Genomic DNA, 21,188 nt, shown 5'->3' on the forward strand with positions numbered 1-21,188 from the left:
TATGTGCCTCTCTACCTTATATGCTAGAGTTGGTACTTCTCCACTCTTTTCTTCATGATATTATTCCTATCTAGTCACTCAAAAAAAAAAAGAAAAGAAATAGATTCTATCACCTTCAAAAACAGAAAAATCACAGTTCACATCTTGTAGAAATGTGAAAGCCTTCAAATAGAGAGTATCTGATCCAGCATTATTATTTCATGTGATTTTATATTGAAGCTGAAAAATAATTTACTTTTATGTAACTTTATTATTATCATGCATGTGGTACTAGAAATTATGACACGAAATTCAAAAGCATTTTTCAACTTTTACTGTTTAGGGATAGAAGTTTTAAGCTCAGGAAATTAATTACTCATTGGATGACTCTGGATTTACAGGAAATGAGTAGTGTGCAAAGACCACATTTTTTACCAAAAATTATTAAAAATAAATCCAGATATAATATAACAATATCCAATTTTTGAAGGCCTTATAGAGTTGTGGATGCTTCCAACTCTATGAGTTGTCAGCATAGACAAGAGGGGCTAAGATTCTGAAGAGGGCAGAACCTCTGAAAGGTGAACTATCAATCTGCAGGTGCTTTCTCCCTGGGGGCATTTGCTGATAACAAGCAATAGAGAAAGAATCTGGTTTTAGACTTGGCAGAGAGCTGTTGTTAAGGAACTGAGAAACAGGTTTATTGTGGTCTTATTGGGCCAGAAAGACAAAATTGCAGATTTGCGGAGCCTGAAAACACATGGTCTGTTTCCCCATCAAGATGTTTGCAAGGGGATGAGGGGCAGGGCAATGCTAAAAATCTAACCCCAAACTCTGAAACACAGAGGCATTAAAGATTTAGAGTTCAGAACCTGACAGATAAAGGGGTCTTGAACACATCAGGCTCACAGTTGAAATCCCCAGAGGACTACACTTAAGAAAATGAATAAATCAGAGGTAAACTAAGTCCTAGAAAAACTGTAACCACCACAATCCATGATTGAATTGAGATGATCTCCTCTCACTTCTATCTGCCTTGCAGAGAAAAGTATGAATTCTCTCTAGTAGAAGACAACAACATTTAGAGTCTCTATATTATACACAATATCTGGCATTCTATTAAAAATTATGGGGCAAGCCAAAGACAGATGTGCATGATCAAAAATCAAGAGAAAAAAATAACAGACTGATAAGTGATCCAGATATTGGAGTTAACAGGCAGGACTTTAAAATAACTGTGATTAATGTGTTCTGGAAAACAGAGGGGAAAAAATTGAAAAAGAATACTTGAAAACATGGAGAATTCCTTCTGAGAAGTGAAATCTTTAAGAAAGAATTAAATAGGGATTCTATAACTGAATATTAGAATACCCGAAATTAAGAACTCAATAGATCGATTTAATAGCATTTGAAACACAGTTTAAAGAAAGATTTCTGAATTGAAAAATAACTCTGTAGAACATATCTAAACTGCAGCACAAAGAGAAAAAAGGAGGCATAAAGGAGAGAGGTTATAAGAGATGTTTGAGTCATGGTGAATAGGCATAACATATATTTATTAGAGTCCTAGAAAGACAGGCAGGAAAACATGTGACAGAAAAACTATATGAAGATTAAATAGTCGAGAATTATTTAAAACTGATAAAAGACATCAACTCAAAGAATCAAAGGCTCTGCGAATTCAGGTAAATAAATATAAAAAAAAAAAACACACCTTCGACATATCAAAGACGAAGATTAAAAAAAAAAACACATAGGGGCGGGTCCGGTGGGACAAGCGGTTGGGTGTGCGTGCTCCGCTTCGGTAGCCCGGAGTTCGCAGGTTCGGATCCCGGGTGCGCACTGATGCACCGCTTGTTAAGCCATGTTGTGGCGGTGTCCCATAAAAAGTGGAGGAAGATGGGCATGGATGCTACCTCAGGGCCAGTCTTCCTCAGCAAAAGGAGGAAGATTGGCAGATGCTAGCTTAGGGCTGATCTTCCTCACACACACAAAAAAACACATAATTGCTTTCAAAGGAGAAAGAATAAGTCTGACAACTTACCTCTCAATAGAAATGACAGAGAAGGCCTAAAACAATGGAATAACATCTTTAAAGTGCTGAAAGAAAATAACTGCCAACCTAAAAATCTATACCCCCCCCAAAATTTAAAAAGAACAAAATAAAGACATTTTCAGACAAAAACTACAGTGATTAATCAACAGACCTGGACCAGAAGAAGCACTAAAGGAGTTTTTCAGGCAGAAGAAAAATGATTCCATATGGAAACAGAAATGCAGAAAGAAATGAAGCACAACAGAAAGGATAAATGTGTGGGTAAATATGAATAAACACTGACTGTACAAAACAATAATATTCAGAGGGTTTAAAATATATGTAAACTTAAAATGTATGACAATAATTAAATAAAAATAAGAGATAGCAAAACAGAGCTAAAATCTTCTAAACATTACCGGGAAAGTGGTAAAAGTAAACCTTTTTATTGGACTGCAAAAAGTAAAGGATGCACATTGTAATTTTGATGGCAACCACTACAAGAATAGTAAAACCATGCATAACTAAAAATGCAATAGACGTAGATAAAATGGAATAATATAAAATATTTGATTAATTGAAAAAAGAAGGTGAAGTAAGAAAAAACGCTAAAACAAGTGGGCCTATAGAATATATGAAATAATATGGTTTATATACACACAAATATATCAGTAATCCATTAAATATAAATGGATTAATACTACAGTTAAACACAAAGTTTATCAGACTGAATTTTTAAAACAGACTATTTAGGATGTATCTTTCACTTTTGATTATGATTCATTTAGTATTCACAGTAACACTTTGAGGTATGTACTATTATGATCTCCATTTTACTAAAGCATAAAGAATTCAAATAACTTACACAAAGTCAGTGGCAGAGCAAGAAAATATACTCGAGCACTCTGACACCAGAGATCATGCTCACAATCACTGTGCTATACTGTCTCAATGTCTGCAGCAGAGAGTAAAGACTACATATAATGAGGGCTTTTAAAAAAACTCAAGCAACTTATAATTTTAATAATTCTTTTTATGTACATTCTTTTTATGTAAATGTCAGGTTACTCAGAATAATGACTTTCTAGTACTTTTAAACAAAATACAACAGGAACATTCTAAAAACTACTAACATTCATGATGCATTTAAAACATACATCAGCACTTAAACATGGTTAAGATGGTAAATTTAATATTATATGTTTTTACCACATTAAAAAAATATATATACTTATATCAGATTGATGAACTATAAAAGTTAAAGAAAAGACACATGTTAAAAGTTAATGACAGAAACTCAAACTAAAAATCTAGAAATCTAGAGAACCTAGCAATCTAGAAAAATGAAGATGTTTTAGAGTGTGTATAGGCATGTTAAACTTGTTCTTATTTTAGCATCTCAATAATAAACTGGTGAATTTAATAGAAAATAAGTTAAATTGACAGAAACCAGAGAACTGTTTTAAGGAGACTATTGGGAGACAGTTTGGGGCATGTGGGAGCAAAAAATAATAAAAGGAAAATGTGTACAAGTGAAGGATAGATAGACATAAGAACTATGACGGATCTGAGATTTTTACCTACTTCGAGCTAACACAGTTAGCTGCCACAGTCTCATGGATGCTGGCAGAAGACTGAGACTCCTGAGTCAGAGACAAAGGACCTGGTCACTGTGCCATAACAGAGAGCACGAGCATCAGCACGCTTGCAGCAGTCCTCCTTTCCCTCAAGTCCTAACAAGGACAAGGCAGATGGCGTGAAATGGATAACTGCACATGCCATGGGCTTTATTTCAGGAGGAAAACCATGAATTTAGAGAACCTGAATCTTTTATAATGATAAGTAAGCAGGTCTGCCCTGTGCTTGAGAGGAAGACACTATCTCCATCTTCCAAAGCTATTTGCTATGCAATCATCCTTGAAAAGACAGTCCTAAACAAAGATGCAGAAATACAAAACATGGAGAATTGTCTCTTAATAAGGAAAAAGAATAAAAATATTTTTTTACATAGGAAACAAACTTCTTTGAGAATGTTTACATAGAAAACAAATCTCTGAAAAAATGTTTCAATAAAAATTAGAAACCTGAAAAAAATTAACGTCTAAAATATAAAAATTAATCCCATAAATATAAACTTTATGTACAATAAAACATAAAAGAGTTAACGTATCAGTAATTCAGGTCATCAAATTTCAAAGTACTTACATAACAATTCCCACCTTCAAATTGTTAAGCATACTTTTTTCTAGTTTGTTTTATTTTGTTTTCATTCTTGCTGCTGTTTGTTCTCATCTTAAAATCATACTATTTATCTTAAAACTGTACTAAACCAAAATCTAGTAATTAATTCCACTGAACTGAAATCTGAAACTCTATAGTCACGTACTGGTCTTGACCATATGCCTTGTGCCACACAGAACTCTTTTCCATATTAGAAAACTTTCCATTTTCAAACCAGCTGTCTGATTTATTCTCCCTACGTCTCCAATTCTTTATATTGAACATCTTCATTTCTTTCAAATGTTCTTTATGTGACATGGTTTTAACTTGTGTGCCTTCACCAGTGTGATAACCCTCCCCTGAATACATCCCAATTTGTCTAAATTTCTTTTAAACTGTGGTATCTAAAAGCAAAAAGAAAACGAAACAAAATTCTCCAATTAGGTATGGCTAACAAGTTCTCTCACTATAGTTACACAACTCTATATTCCACTCAAAATACACTAGGTGTATTCTAGGTGCTGACTATCAAAATGAGGAAAATGAGTTTCCTTGCACTTAGGGGCTAACAATCTAGGAGGGGACACAGACATGTAATCAGATATAGTGTGATACGTGCAATCACTGAGGATATACAAAATACAGTGATAGAAAAGAGGAGGGATAGTGGGGTGGGAACATGGAGAAAATGTGATCAATGAAAGATTTCCAAGGAAGGTGACAATGTTTTGAAGAATGAATAGGAACTTTCTAGACATATGGAACATATATTCTGTCCCATATCGTGAAAAAGATTTTAGCAAATGCTTGAGGGATAACAATTTGTTAATGGAGGCTGAAAAGGCAGTGAAGAAATTATTGGAGGATGAAAAAGGGGGATTCTCTCCTAATTAGTAATTGAATGATTAACAAAAATGTCACGTGCAGTAGCTTAACTTGACTCAGCGCAGGAGACTGCACTTGGCCCTGGCATGGACAAGATTGACAGGTTGATAGCTCTTTCTCAATTCCACGGGTGGTAGTGCATGGCCATTCTTTGTTGGTAGAGCCATTTGTCTGGTTAATTCTGATAACAAGCAAGACTCTGGCATGCTAAATAGTTAGACAAACCCCAAGCACTGGGCATCCTCCAACTTCTTAGAGCGACAAGTGGTGTTCAACCACCCAAGATTTAAGCAAATAACAGGTGTGTGAGGCCCTTAGATGTCCCAGTTTGCACGCACCACACTAACTGGCTCAGTGTGGGCCTATCCTGAAACTGCAGGTACAGGTAACCCTTTGAACCCCATTCATGATGGGCATCTGGGATTACAATTATTCCCAAAGAACAAGGATTTCCAGTAAGGGCCATAAGCTTGTGTTGATTGGTTTAATGAGGCCCTCAGCTCAGACCACCAGGTCAGTTCACATCTTGGCAGAGCGCTGAGAAGACAGTCCAATTAGACTATCTAGAGGAAGTAAAAGTTGTAACAAGGTTTCTATAGATGAACCTGTAGAAGGATCATTAATGAGCCTCAGCACCTGACGGGACAAAGGAATGCTGAGTCTCCTGTCCTCCCAATGTACGAGAACAATTACACAGTGACATGATGTATCATGTTGTATTTAAGGAACTTCAAATAAAGATAAAGCTAAGGGAGTGAGAAGCAAGAATGAAGGGAAATTATGGCAGCAATGAGATATGAGGCTAGAGAGCGAGGCAGACACCATAAAGGATATCGTACTTAGACTTCTTCCTTAGGGAATGGATGGCCTCAAGTTTGGAGCAGATAAAGCTCGAGTGAAGGGAAATTATGGCAGTAATGAGATAGGAGCTTAGAGAACTAGGCAGACACCAGATTATGAAATGGGCATTGTTCTTAGACTTAAACTTCTTCCTATACCTGAAAGAAGGTACAAGATTTTAGGCAAAGGGATATTATTAAAAGGTAGTGCCGTGATATGACATGTTTTAGAGAGAGAGTACTTCTAATCACGTAGCCACAATTGCATTATTTTTTTCTCAGCTTTACTGCAGTCTTAAGTCATTCCTTAAGTTTCACCCATATGTTGTGTAAACTATTTCTCCCTCAGACTCCTGGGCCATGGTTTACTTGTGTTAGGACATACTCAATGAAATTTGGGAAATTCTAGGTTTCCTACATAGACCATAGCTTCTTCCAGATTAAATAATGCTCAGCTTTCTAGACTGATAGCTTCATCTAGTGAACAAAGTCTACCAGGGCATAACTCTAGCTTTCCAACTTTCTCCATTAGGTGACATATAGAATTTATCTAATCTTATGTTCAAATTATTTAATAATATTAACCTAATAATGTTAGAAATGGGAGTCAATCCATGATTCTTCAGTATGCATCAGTTGATGCTGAAGACCACGAAATACTAAGAGCTGTTAAGAATAAAGAGGAAGGAGAAATCTCAAGACAAAGGAAAAAAAATTGAGAAATGAGAAACAAGCTAATTTAGGTTATAACTTCTGATATTATTTCTATCTCCTATGCCATCCTTCATATGATACTATGTTGAGAGGGACTACAAACCAGATGGATATGTGGAAACATGACTTAGAAAATCTTTGTCAAACCACATTTCTCTGAGTTAGTTTTGGGCAGGGTCTTTTCTGATACCCATGACATATGAAATATCATGTGTCAACAAAATCCCTTAGGAATCAACCAGCTTCATTGAGCTCTGCCTTCTAAAGAATTAAGTTATATCAGATATAAAAAGGGTTATTATTATAACAAAGTAGATAAAAGATAAATAACTTTGCTTTTAACCTTATTGAATTTCTCTTGTTAGTTTTAACTATCAGATATTCTCTCAAGTACTATATCATTTGAAAATTTGATAACCAAAAGTTCTTTATTTCATCCAAGTAAGTGATAGAAATGTTGAATAAGACAGAGGTAAAGAACAAAGCTACATAATATTGCCATAGCCTTCTCTTCAGGCTGAAAATAATACTGTTATAGTCACTCAATCAACCAGTTATAAATCAAATTAACTGAATTTTAATCCAATACACATTTTCACATGTCCATATGAATATGGCCACCTGTTAAAGGCTACCTTGAAATCTATGAGAACAACATTCCCACTAAATTTCATATCAGTAAGGGAAATCGACTGCATAATTAGAATCAGATATCATGTAATATCAAAATCTCAAAATGCCTTTAAGATAACACAAAATTAATGAACACATGCTGACTTCTTTGGTAATAAAACTTTGACTAACAACAATTATTTTTTAAATGTATCTATGATATTCTTTTATTTTTTTCCACCTTTATTGAGGTATAACTGACAAATAAAAATTGTATATACTTGCAGTATGCAACATGATGATTTGATATATATGTACATTGTGAAATGATTACCAGAATCAAGCTAATTAACATATCCATAACCTTACATAGTTCTCATTTTTTTGTATGTGGTGACAACATTTAAGAGGTACTCTCTTACTAGAAATCAACTATAGGAAGAAAATCAGAAAAGCCACAAATACGTGGAGATTAAACAAAATGCTACTGAACAGCGACTGGGTCAACGAAGAAATCAAAGAAGAAATCAAAAAATACCTGGAGACAAATGAAAATGAAAATACAACATGCCAGAATTTATGGGATACAGCAAAAGTGGTTCTAAGAGGGAAGTTTATAGCAATACAGGCCTATCTCAACAAACAAGAAAAATCTCAAATAAACAATCTAACAATGCAGAAGAACAAACCAAGCCCAAAATCAGTAGAAGAAGGGAAATAATAAAAATCAGAGGAGAAATAAATGAAATAGAGACTTAAAAAAAATAGAAAAAATTAATAAAACCAAGAACTGGTTCTTTGAAAAGATAAACAAAATTGACAAACCTTTAGCTAGACTCACCAAGAAAAAAAGAGAGAAGGCACAAATAAGTAAAATCAGAAATGAAAGAGGAGAAATTACAACAGACACCTCAGAAATACAAAAGATTATAAGAGAATACTATGAAAAGCTATATGCCAACCAATTCGACAATCTGGAAGAAATGGATAAATTCTTAGAATCATACAACCTTCCAAAACGGGATCAAGAAGAAGTAGAGAATTTGAATAGACCAATCACCAGTAAGGAGACTGAAACAGTAATCAAAAACCTCCCCAAAAATAAAAGTCCAGGACCAGACAGCTTCCCTGGTGAATTCTACCAAACATTCAAAGAAGAGTTAATACCCATCCTTCTCAAATTCATCCAAAAAATTGAGGAGGAGGGGAAGCTCCCTAACTGACTCTACGAAGGCGACATTACCCTGATACCAAAACCAGAAAAGGACAACACAAGAAAAGAAAATTACAGGCCAATATCACTGGTGAACATCAATGCAAAAATCCTCAACAAAATACTAGCAAATCGCATACAACAATACGTTAAAAAGATTATACACCATGATCAAGTGGGATTTATTCCAGGTATGCAGGGATGGTTCAACATTCGCAAATCAATCAACGTAATACACCACATGAATAAAATCATGAATAAAAATCACATGATCATCTCAATAGATGCAGAGAAAGCATTTGACAAGATACAGCATCCATTTATGATAAAAACTCTGAATAAAATGGGTATAGAAGAAAAGTACGTCAACATAATAAGGGCCATATATCAGAAACCCACAGCTAATACCATCCTCAATGGTGAAAAACTGAAAGCTATCCCTCTAAGAACAGGAACCAGACAAGGATGCCCACTGTCACCACTCCTATTTAACATAGTACTGGAAGTCCTAGCCAGAGCAATCAGGCAAGAGAAAGAAATAAAAGGGATCCAAATTGGAAAGGAAGAAGTGAAACTGTCACTATTTGCAGATGACATGATTTTATATATAGAAAACCCTAAAGAATCCACCAGAAAACTTTTAGAAGTAATAAACGAATACAGTAAAGTTGCAGGATACAAAATCAACATACAAAAATCAGTTGCATTTCTTTTTTTTTTTTTTTTTTTGTGATGAAGATCAGCCCTGACCTACCATCCATGCCAATCCTCCTCTTTTTGCTGAGGGAGACTGGCTCCAAGCCAACATCCACTACCAATCCTCCTCCTTTTTTTTTTTCTCCAAAGCCCCAGCAGACAGCCGCATGCCATAGTTGCACATCCTTCCAGCCGCTGCACGTGGGACATGGCCTCAGCATGGCCAGAGAAGCGGTGATTCAGTGCGCAACCGGGATCTGAACCCGGGCCGCCAGCAGCGGAGCACGCGCACTCAACCGCTAAGCCACGGGGCCGGCCCTCAGTTGTATTTCTATACACTAACAATGAAGTAGCAGAAAGAGAAATTAAGAATACCATCCCATTTACAATTGCAACAAAAAGAATAAAATACCTAGGAATAAACTTAACCAAAGAGGTGAAAGAGCTGTACATGGAAAACTATAAAACATTGCTGAAAGAAATTGAAGAAGACACAAAGAAATGGAAAGATATTCCGCGCTCTTGGATTGGAAGAATTAACATAGTTAAGATGTCCATACTTCCTAAAGCAATCTATAGATTCAATGCAATCCCCATCAAAGTTCCAACAGCATTTTCCACAGAAATAGAACAAAGAATCCTAAAATTTATATGGAACAACAAAAGACCCCGAATAGCTAAAGCAATCCTGAGAAAAAAGAACAAAGCTGGAGGTATCACACTCCCTGATTTCAAAATATACTACAAAGCTATAGTAACCAAAACAGCATGGTACTGGCACAAAAACAGACACACATATCAATGGAATAGAATTGAAAGCCCAGAAATAAACCCACACATCTATGCACAGCTCATCTTTGACAAAGGAGCCAAGAACATACAATGGAGAAAAGAAAGTCTCTTCAACAAATGGTGTTGGGAAAACTGGACAGCCACATGCAAAAAAATGAAAGTAGACCCTTACCTTACACCATACACAAAAATTAACTCCAAATGGATTAAAGACTTGAATGTAAGACCTCAAACTGTGAAACTTCTAGAAGAAAACATAGGCAGTACGCTCTTCGACATCGGTCTTAGTGACATATTTTCAAGCACCATGTCTGACCGGGCAAGAGAAACAATAGAAAAAATAAACAAATGGGACTACATCAAACTAAAAAACTTCTGCACAGCAAAGGAAACCATCAACAAAACGAAAAGACAACCTAACAATTGGGAGAAGATATTTGCAAACCATACATCTGATAAGGGCTTAATATCCAATATATATAAAGAACTCCTGCATCTCAACAACAAAAAAAGTAACAACCCAATTTAAAAATAGGCAAAAGACCTGAACAGACATTTCTCCAAAGAAGATATACAGATGGCCAACAGACACATGAAAAGATGTTCAAAATCATTAACTATCAGGGAAATGCAAATCAAAACTACAATGAGATATCACCTCACGCCCGTCAGAACGGCTATAATTAACAAGACAGGAAACAATATGTGTTGGAGAGGATGTGGAGAGAAGGGAACTCTCATACACTGCTGGTGGGAGTGCAAACTGGTGTAGCCACTATGGAAAACAGTATGGAGATTCCTCAAAAAAATCAAGGATAGAACTACCATACGATCCAGCTATTCCACTGCTGGGTATTTATCCAAAGAACTTGAAAACACCAATGCATAAAGATACATGCACCCCTGTGTTCATTGCAGCATTATTCACAATAGCCAAGACTTGGAAGCAACCTAAGTGCCCATCAAGGGACGAATGGATAAAGAAGATGTGGTATATATACACAACGGAATACTACTCAGCCATAAGAAACGATGAAATCCAGCCATTTGTGACAACATGGATGGACACTGAGGGTATTATGCAAAGTGAAATAAGTCAGAGGGAGAAGGTCAAATACCGTATGATTTCCTTCATTAAGTAGTAGATAATAACAACAATAAACAAACACATAGAGACAGAGATTAGATTGGTGGTTACGGGGCGGGGGGGGAGGGAGGAGGGCAAAAGGGATAATTCAGCACATGTGTGTGGTGATGGGCTGTAATTAGTATTTGGGTGGTGAACATGATGTAATCTATGCAGAAATAGAAGTATAATGATGTACACCTGTAATTTATACAATGTTATAAACCAATGTTACTGCAATAAACAAAAAATTAAAAAATAAAAAAAATAAAAAAAAAATGTACTCTCTTAGTAAATTTCAAGGGTACAATACAGTATTATCAACTGTAGTCACCATGCTATACACTAGATTTCCAGAACTTATCCTGCATAATGGAAACTTTATACCCTTTGACCAACATCTCCCCCTTTTTCTCACCCCCGAGCCCCTGGCAACCACCATTCTACTCTCTCCTTCTATGAGTCTGACTTTTTTTAGATTCCACATATAAAGGAGATAATGTAGTATTTGTCTTCCTGCATCTGGCTTACTTGATTTAGCATAACCTTCTTCACGTTCATCCCTGTTGTAGCAAATGGCAGGATTTCCTTCTTTTTTAAGGCTGAATAGTATTCTACTGTGTGTATGTGTATGTATATATACACACCACATGTTCTTTATCCATTCATCTGTCTATGGACACATAGGTTGATTCCATATCTCAGCTATTGTGAATAATGCTGCAATAAACATGGCATTGCAGATATCTCTTTGAGATACTGACTTCATTTCCTTTGGACATATAATCAGAAGTCGGATTGCTGGATCATATGGTAGTTATAGTTTTAATTTTTTGAGGAACCTCCATACTGTTTTCCACAGTGGCTGTACCAATTTACATTCCTACCAACAGTGTACAAAGTTCCCTTTTCTCCACATCCTCACCAACTCTTGTTATCTTGTCTTTTTGAGAACAGCCATTCTAATAGGTGTGAGGTGATATCTCAATGTGGTTTTTATTTGCATTTCCCTGGTGATTAGTGATGTTGAGCATTTTCTCACATACCTGTTGAGCATTTGTATGCCTTCTTTGGAGAAATGTGTATTCATATACTTTGCTCATTTTTTAATTGGATTACTTATTTTCTTGCTATTGAGTTGTTTGAGTTCCTTATACATTTTGAGCAATAACCCTTTATCAGATGCATGATTTGTAAATATTTTCTCCCATTCACTCTGTTTACTGTTTCCTTTACTGTGCAGAAGCTTTTTAGTTTGATGCAATCGAATTTGTCTATTTTTGCTTTTGTTGCCTGTGTTTTTGGGGTCATATATAAAAAATTATTACCAAGACCAATGTCAAGAAGATTTTCCTTATGTTTTCTTCTAGTATTTGTACAGTTTCAGTTCTTACATTTGTCTCTAATCCACCTTGAGTCGATTTTTTTAATATAGTATGAGACGAAAGTCCAATTTCATTCTTGTGCATGTGTGTATCCAGTTTTTCCAGCACCATTTATTGAAGAGACTGACTTTTCTCCATCATGTTTCTTTCTAGTAAATGTATGAATTTATTTCTGGGGCTCTTTATTCTGTTCTGTTGGGCTATACGTCTGTTTTTGTACCAGCATCATACTGTTTTTATTACTATGGCTTTGTAGTATATTTTGAAATCAGGGAGTGTAATCTCTCCAGCTTTGTTCTTTTGCTTCAGATTGCTTTGTCCATCTGGGGTCTTTTGTGGTTTCATATGGATTTTAGGATTGTTTTTTCTATTCCTGTGAAAAATGCCATTGGAATTTTGATAGGAATGTAGGGATTGCACTGAATCTGTATATCACTTTGGGTAGTATGGACATTTCCACAATATTAACTCTTCCAATCCATGAACATGGGATATCTTGCCATTTATTTGTGTCATCTTCAATTTGTTTCATCCATGTTTTATAGTTTTCAGTGTACAGATCACTTTCTTGGTTAAATTTATTACTAAGTATTTTTTATGCTATTATACATGAGATTGTATTCTTAATTTCTTTTTTAGATAGTTTGCTGTTAGTATATAAAAACACTACTGATTTTTGAATGTTGATTTTGTATCCTGCAACTTTACTAATAACAATTTAAAATTTTGCAAGAATTTTTCACTTTGTGTAATTTTAATAATTTTTGTTTAAATAAGAAAAACCTTTATTCACTTCCATTTTTCGGTTATGCCTGTAAATCTGTAGCATCTCTCAAAGATTACTGATGATAATTTTACAGCTTTTCTTTCATTACAATGCGATGTACTTCAGCTACACCTGAAATTTTTAACTAATTTAAAGCACTAAGGTGCTCACTTCAGCAGCACATATACTAAAACTGGAACAACACAGAGATTGGCATCCTGAACAAAGAAAACACACAAATTTGTGAAGCATTTCATTAAAAAAAATTTTTTTAAACCTAGGACATTCTTACATTACCACTATAAGCATACATAGGATACAATTTCCTATAAATCATGTGTGTTCCACCCTTTCTAGGTTGAAAATAATTTTATCTGATAGAAAAGACAAATCCAATTCAGCAATTCAGTGGCTCTACTATCCCTATACATATACCCCATCCCTACAGAGTTCCTATATCTACTTATCAATTCTTTTGCCAAATCAAACTTATACAAAGTCATTTTAATTTAATTCTCTTTAGTATCTTTTACAATAAATTGTTCTTCTCTTTAAGCTTCCTGGACTACAGTCCTATGCCTCTCTTTTGTATTCATTTATTCAATTATTATTTCCTGAGTATCTGCTAAAGGATAAATGTTTTGTACATATCCTTTTATGATTTGACAACTATGTTCAAACTTCCCCAGTGTTTAAGTTCTATTTATATTATCTATAGAATATCTACCTATTCTATCTATATTTTCCAGCCTAATTTTTAGCTACTTTTACTTTTCCATATGTGTATTCTTTTAAGTTTCCTCAAATTCTTTAAGAGTGAGAAAGAACGAATAATAAATATACACACATACATTAAAATGTCCTTTTAAACAAGGACAAAATCTGAGCTCTAAAAAGTTGAATGTGTCACAAAACTGTATTTCAGAATTTTACTCATGAGAGTGTCTTCCTGTCAATCCTTTTAGGCCAGTTTTTCTCCTACAGTCTCTGATCTTAGGAACATTTCTTGTTTTCTGTCAATCATTTTGAAACAGGGATTCAATAAACTCCTTGTATATGTCCAACAATGTCCAGGACCTCTTCTTTGACAATTCTAAACTGTAAAATAGCATTTAGTCAAAACTAAGCTCAGAAGAGGAGTTCCTCTCATAGCTTCCACTACCTTCTGTGAAGGTAAGTTTAAGCAAATCAAAAACATGTAGGATGTTCTGCTTTCAATGAAATGAGAAATCCAACAAAAGCCTTTTATATTTACCCATATAGTTATCATCTTTGATAGTCTATGTTACTTTATATAGATCCAGGCTCAATCTGGTAACATTTTCCTTTGCTTGGAGGACTTCCTTTAACATTTCTTATACTGCAGGTCTTTTAGAGATGAATAGTTCAGCTTTTGTACACATGAAAAGACCCTCATTTTTTTGTTGTTGTTGTTGAGGAAGATTCGCCCTGAGCTAACATCTGCGCCAATCTTCCTCTATTTTGTATGTGGGTCGCCGCCACAGCATAGCCACTGATGAGTGGTGCAGGTCCACACCCAGAAACCGAACCCAGGTTGCCAAAGCAGAGCATGCTGAACTCAACCACTAGGCCACAGGGCCGGCCCCCTTCATTTTTTTTTTTCATTGAGGTAAAGTTGACATACAACATTATATTAGTGTCAGGTGTACAACATAATGATTCAATGTTTGTCTATATTGTGAAATGATCACCACAATAAGTCTAGTTAAAATCCATCACCATACAGAGTTACAGATTTTTTCTTGTTGTGATGAGAACTTTTAAGATTTACTCTATTAGCAACTTTCAGATTAACTATAGTCACCATGCTATACATTACATCTCCATGACTTATTTATTTTTATAACTTGAAGTTTGTAGAAAAGCTCTTCATTTTGTTTTCATTTTTGAAAGATATTTCAGCCCACTATAGAATTATAGGTTGACAATTGTTTTCTTTCAATACTTTAAAGACGTTGCACTGCTGTCTTCTGGCTTGCATCATTTCCAATAAGAAATGTACTGCCATTTTTAATTTCATTCCTCTTAATGTTATGTATCCTTTTTCTCTGGCTGCTTTTAAGAATCTTTTTCTTTTTTACCATTTTAGTCAATTTGATTATAATGTGCCTTGGCATAGTTTCCTTGATGTCTTTTGTGTTGTGGATTTGTTGAGCTTCATGGTTATGTGGGTTTTTAGTTCTCATCAAAGTTTGGAAATTTTCAGCCATTATTTCTTAAAATATTTTTTATGCTCCCTCGCTCTTTCTTTTCCTTCAAAGACTCCAATTAAACATACATTAGGCCACTTTAAACTGTCCCATAGTTCACTGATACTTTATTAACTTTTTTGGTCCTTTTTCTCACTGTGTTTCATTTTAGATAGTTTCTATTACTGTCTTCAGGTTTGCTCATCTTTTCTTCTGAACTGTCTAATCTGCTGTCAATCACAAACAGTGTATTTTTTTTCAAATGTTATATTTACCATCTCTAGAACTTCAATTTGTGTCTTATTTGTGCCATTTCTCTACTTAACATGCTCAATATTTCTCTCACTTTCTTGAACGTATCGAATATAGTTATAATAATTGTTTAATGACCTTGTCTACTAATTCTATTATCTGTATAATTTTTGGGTCTCTTTCTATTGACTTTTTCCCCTTCATTGTGGGTTGCACTTTCCTGCTTCTTTGCACACCTAGTAATTTTTTATTGAATGCCACTGTGTGATTTTTACCTTGTTGGGTGCTGGATATTTGTTAATTTCTTTAAATGTCTTTGAGCTTTGTTCTGGGATACAGAAGTTCAGTAAGGCAAAAATATATATAAAATATGAAATGATTGGGGTAAAAAAGGAAACTGCCGGGGCCGGCCCAGTGGTGTAGTGGTTAAGTCCACGCATTCCACTTCAGCGGCCCAGGGTTCACAGGTTCGGATCCCAGGCACAGACCGACGCACCACTTATCAAGCCACGCTGTGGTAGCATCCCATATAAAGTAGAGGAAGATGGGCACGGGTGTTAGCCCAGGGCCAGTCTTCCTCAGCAAAAAGAGGAGGATTGACAATGGATGTTAGCTCAGGGCTAATCTTCATACAAAAAATAAAAAGAAACTGCCATTGACAGATGGCATAATTGTGCTTGAGAGAAATTTTTAAAAACTAATAATAAACTAGTAGAATTAATCATTTAATTTAGCAAGAAGTATGGATCACTGGTAAAGCAAATCTTTAACAAACTATTATATTTCTTTATACCAATAACTGAAAGCTAAACAATGAAAATATTTAAAAGATGCCATTTACAATAGAATTAAAAAATATCAAATACCAAGGAATAAATCTAATAAAGATGTGTAAGACTTCTACACAAAAACTATAAAACCAAAAAGAGCATTCAAAGTTGACCTAATTTAAAGAAGAACTAAACTTACTCTCAGAAAATAGTGGAGCAATCTTAAAATGAAGGTAAGTTTTTAAAGAAGTACATATGAGACCCTCAATGAAATAAAGAATTAGATCCATTTAAAAAAAATAAATTACGGGCATAGCTGTGAACCAAATTAGTTTTTATTCTTATGCCATAAGTTACCATAAATAAATAATTTTAATAATAGTATGGCTTATAATGATGAGGCATATATATCACATGTAATTTTTTTAAAAACCCTAAATTCTTGGTACTAGAAATAAAGAATATAATTTTGGTATTCACATATTACCTGATAATCAGCAGGCCCAGGAGTAGTAAAAGCTTCTTTCTGAACCAGGAAGAAAGTCCGAGGAACAGAAGAACCAAATGCACCTTGCTTTTGTTTCTTCAAGCAGGTATTGCTAAAGTTGTCAATTATAGTATTGTTTAGGATATTATAAAACCCAGGACCTAAAATTATGAAGAATATCATATGTGAAAATAAAAATGCTCTTAATTCTTTTAAATTGAGTAACTTTAAATTAAGTAATTTTTTAGAAAGAACTCATATACTGCTGGCAAGAATGCAAAATGGTATGCCACTTTGAAAAGCAATTTGTCAAATTCTTATAAAGTTAAACATATATTTACCATATGATCCAGAAATTCTACTCCTAGGTATTTGCCCAAAAGAATAATAACAACCCAAATGTCCATCAGCTGCTGAATAGATAAACAAAATGTGCTATACCCAAACAATACTACTCAGCAATAAGAAAGAAAGATAAATGCAACAACGTGAATGAATCTCAAAAACATCATGCTAAGTGAAAGAAGACAGACACAAAATCCTGAATGATATATGATTCCATTTATAGGGAATTCCAAAAAATGCAAAATCATAGTGACAGAAACAGTTGCTGGGACTAGGAGTGGGGGTGGAGATTAACGGCAAAGGGGCATGAGAGGACTTTATTTTTTTTGCTGGGAAAGATTTGCCCTGAGCTAACATCTGTTGTCAATCTTCCTCTCTTTTTTTTGCCCTCCGCTAAGCCCCAGTACATAGTTGTATATTCTAGTTGTAGGTCCTTCTAGTTCTATGTGGGCCACCACCACAGCATGGCTACTGACAGACCAGTGGTGTGGTTCCATGCCTGGGAACTGAACCTGGGCCACCGAAGGGGACAGCACCGAACTTGAACCACTAGGCCATCAGGGCTAGCTTGAAAGAACTTTTTAAGAATGATGGCAATGTTCCAAAACTTGATTGTAGTGGTGATTACCACACTATATACAATTACCAAAACTCATTAAACTAAACACTTAAAATGACCTGTTTTTATTGTATAAATTATACTGGAAGGAAGAAAGTAAGGAAGAAAGAAATAAAGAATTCTTGATGCCAAAAAGTATTGAAAAGTTGATGTAGCAACATTAAAAATCAATTTAAAAAAAAAAAATCACCTATTATCCAATCTTCCTATCACCGCAGTTATTTTAGTTTTTGGCTTTTACCTTTTAGTCACATTTATAACCAGAAATATTTTCTACAGTGGCAACCTGAGTGAGTAACATTTCTATTTTTTTCATTCGAAATAATACAAACAACTTTCTATGCCATTGAAAAAACTTTTTATCAAGACATTCAAATATTTGAAACAAATATTTGTATATGTTTTATAATTCAGTATTTTAAAAAAATCAGTTTCAGTGAGCAGCAATATCCATAAAATGCAAGATGATATACTTGAAAGCACACTTGACTTGGTTGTACTCATGTTATCTAGATTCTACTAAATTAACTCTGCAACTAAATAGGTATAAAACATCACTTAAATCTCATTTGTTTTTCTGGGCTTCAAGTGTCTCATCTGAAGATAATAGGAATTGACTAGATCAGTGCTACTCAAAATGTGGCCTGTGGACTGCTACCTGTCCAAAAACAGCCTGCAAGAAAAGGAGCTTACAACTAAATGTAAATGGACTATTTTGCTAAGCATCTTGTAACTTGTCTTTCTCCACAAAGGAAGATGTTGATTTACATTCTGGTGCAATCTCCTTTCTCATTGTAGGCAGGAAACAAACAGTTGACAAATGGGCACTTTTTGTAGGAAGAGGCTAGATGATACTTTAGTTTTCTCCCAGATTAAAAGTGATCAAGTCATTCTAGATTGTCAAATCTTCTGTACTCCTGATACACATAAAGTGTTTCTCAAAGAAGTTGCTCACAAACTCTTTCAAATTTTTCAAATATTCCAGTTTTAAAGTCTATTTCCCATCTCTACCAAAAATTCTGTTGTGTCAACTCTCAGAAAACCTAAATGCTAATATGTTTTATTCCTGCCATCTTCCAGCATTCCTCCACCAATAATGTTTAGGAAAACGGTAAAAAGAAAGTGCAATGAGAACTATTTTACCAGTCAAGGTACTTAAAAGACAAGTATCTCAGATCTGTCTCTCTTCCAGCATGAGAGGACAACACAACACATTAAGGTAATTAATTCTTAATTATCTTAATTAAGTATTAAGTAGTATTAAGCATTCCCTTAAATACTTAAATATAGGGACCTCAAGGTGTGTACATCTCAGGTACTACCTCGTTAAGATTCTATTTGAAAAGCCAACCTGATCATACAAGTCACTCACATTAGAGGTTTCTTATATTCATTTTCCAGTCATTAAGTGTAGAAATGCCTGGGAACCCCAGAATTAGACAGTTTAGGGATGCCTTCTAACAGTAACCTGCAACAGCTCTGAGCCAATAAGTGGTCAAATCTGTTCTATGACTGATTGATGGGTCCAATTCATTACTGTACCCTAATATCTACATGGAAAAACAAAACCAAAGTTCTGTGAAAGCCATTCTCACTCATGCTTAAAATATGTAAGATTCAGGATTATATTTTAGAGGTCATCATAATTGAACTTTATCCTTTACAAATAAACTAACCTTTGGGGAATTTAAAACACTTTATTCGTAATACATTGGATCATCAAACTTAAAACAAGACCCAATATTAAGGCAGTTGGGTCACTCAATAAATTCATATTTAGAAGTAATTTGAATTTCAGATTCATGGTAAACACTACTTACTAGGCTCAGCTGGGGTAGTGCTGAGCACCTATACATGACCTCTTGAGAATGGCAGTCTTCAAATAGTCAGACTTCTACCTAGAGGCTCAGGCCTCCAAGCCCAAGTGTTTCAACAGGCCCAGGTGTATACTGTAAAACTTATGACTTTGCCTGTGAAGTGCCAGAATATCAGTTCAACTCAATGCTATTCGTCAAGAAAGCTACCACACTAGCCAAGATTGAAGGGGAGAAAATAAGACTCATCCTCGCAAAGGTTGAACAGTAAATAATTTTGTACCAGGAGTAAAATATTACCATAACAAATCACTATAACAAAACTTGTAGCGATGGTTTGGGATCAGGCAATGGGTCAGAAGCTGAAACAACTCAAGACTTAGAGAAAGGGCCTTGAGGAGATAGTTGGTGATGGCTTCAAGATCAGTGATAAAAATCTTATTGGAGGTTGGAGAAAAGATAATTTGTATTATGTAATGGCAGAAATTTTAGCAAAACTAATGCTTGGGATAATGAAGAAAATATCTTATAAATTAGTGGATTCCAGCCTAAGGAAATTTCCAGGCTGAATATCAAAAGTGCCAACTAGTTGCTTTTAGCTGTGTGTGAGAAGGTATGGATAGAAAGAGACAAGCTGTTCAGTTTTCAAGCAGAATTAATAGAAAATAAAAAGGAATCAAGATTTTATGGGTTTGAAAGTAAAACACTTTTTCATCCCCAGTCTGTCCATACAGCGAAAAGCTCTCAAAGCAAGAAATGCACTGAGGGCAAAGATCAAATCCAGGATGTGGCTATAAAAACTTTCTTACGACCTCAGAAAGATTTAAGATAGTACCTCAGAGAATCTCTCAGTTTAACTCTAAGAATTTTAAGGCCATATGTCATAGACCCTCTTGGCTAAACAACGGTGCCCCTAAGAATCTAAGAGTATTGAAACACAGTAGCACCAAAGGTGACCCAAAATAGACAAGAGTTTTTCTAAGAACTACATGTGAGTGTGGCTTTTGTCCAGTGTATTTGATTATAAATTCATACAATAAGAAATCTACAAAGTTTTTATAAAGAATTGTACCAATGTGGAATGAAAAGGACAACAGTGCAAAATGAAAAGTGGCTTTTTGACTCCCAATCTTCTATGGGAGAAAGCTCCTGCTGCAAGTGCAGCCTATTTCTTATAGAAAAGGAAAGATGATTCAAAGGATGGAACCAAGAGCCCAAAAGTAGAACAAAGAACATGGAAACTCATTCCCAGGGAGCCCAAGTGGGCCCTAATCAAGGAAATGGCAACATGTACCTGGTTGGATTTCAGAATTTCTTTAGGCCTGTGATTGCTACGGGCCTCCAGTTTTCCCTCTTTTCTGTATAGCAGTGTCTAGTATGATTGCCTTCTATCTCTCCCGCCATTGTGTGTTAGATGTGTGGGGCAGAC

At 35.0% G+C, this 21,188-nt stretch overlaps 1 protein-coding gene and 1 pseudogene across 5 annotated transcripts in view; one reads left to right on the forward strand and one right to left on the reverse strand.

Annotated features, from left to right (window-relative positions):
* Positions 1 to 21,188, reverse strand: part of STPG2 (sperm tail PG-rich repeat containing 2) — a 223,210-nt gene that overhangs the window by 70,566 nt on the left and 131,456 nt on the right. For all 5 annotated transcript variants that reach the window (XR_015552964.1, XM_087434618.1, XM_087434620.1 and 2 more), the window contains one exon: positions 16,982 to 17,142. Coding sequence is in view for 4 of the 5 variants with exons in the window: in XM_087434618.1 (XP_087290744.1) it covers positions 16,982 to 17,142 (161 nt within the window). In the remaining variant the exon portion in view is untranslated. The remainder of the gene's footprint in view (positions 1 to 16,981; positions 17,143 to 21,188) is intronic.
* LOC147916519 (U6 spliceosomal RNA) lies at positions 13,426 to 13,525 on the forward strand (annotated as a pseudogene).

This window comes from Ceratotherium simum, chromosome 8 (genome assembly GCF_057802395.1).
Source record: "Ceratotherium simum simum isolate JZ-2026a chromosome 8, ASM5780239v1, whole genome shotgun sequence".
NCBI lineage: Eukaryota > Metazoa > Chordata > Mammalia > Perissodactyla > Rhinocerotidae > Ceratotherium > Ceratotherium simum.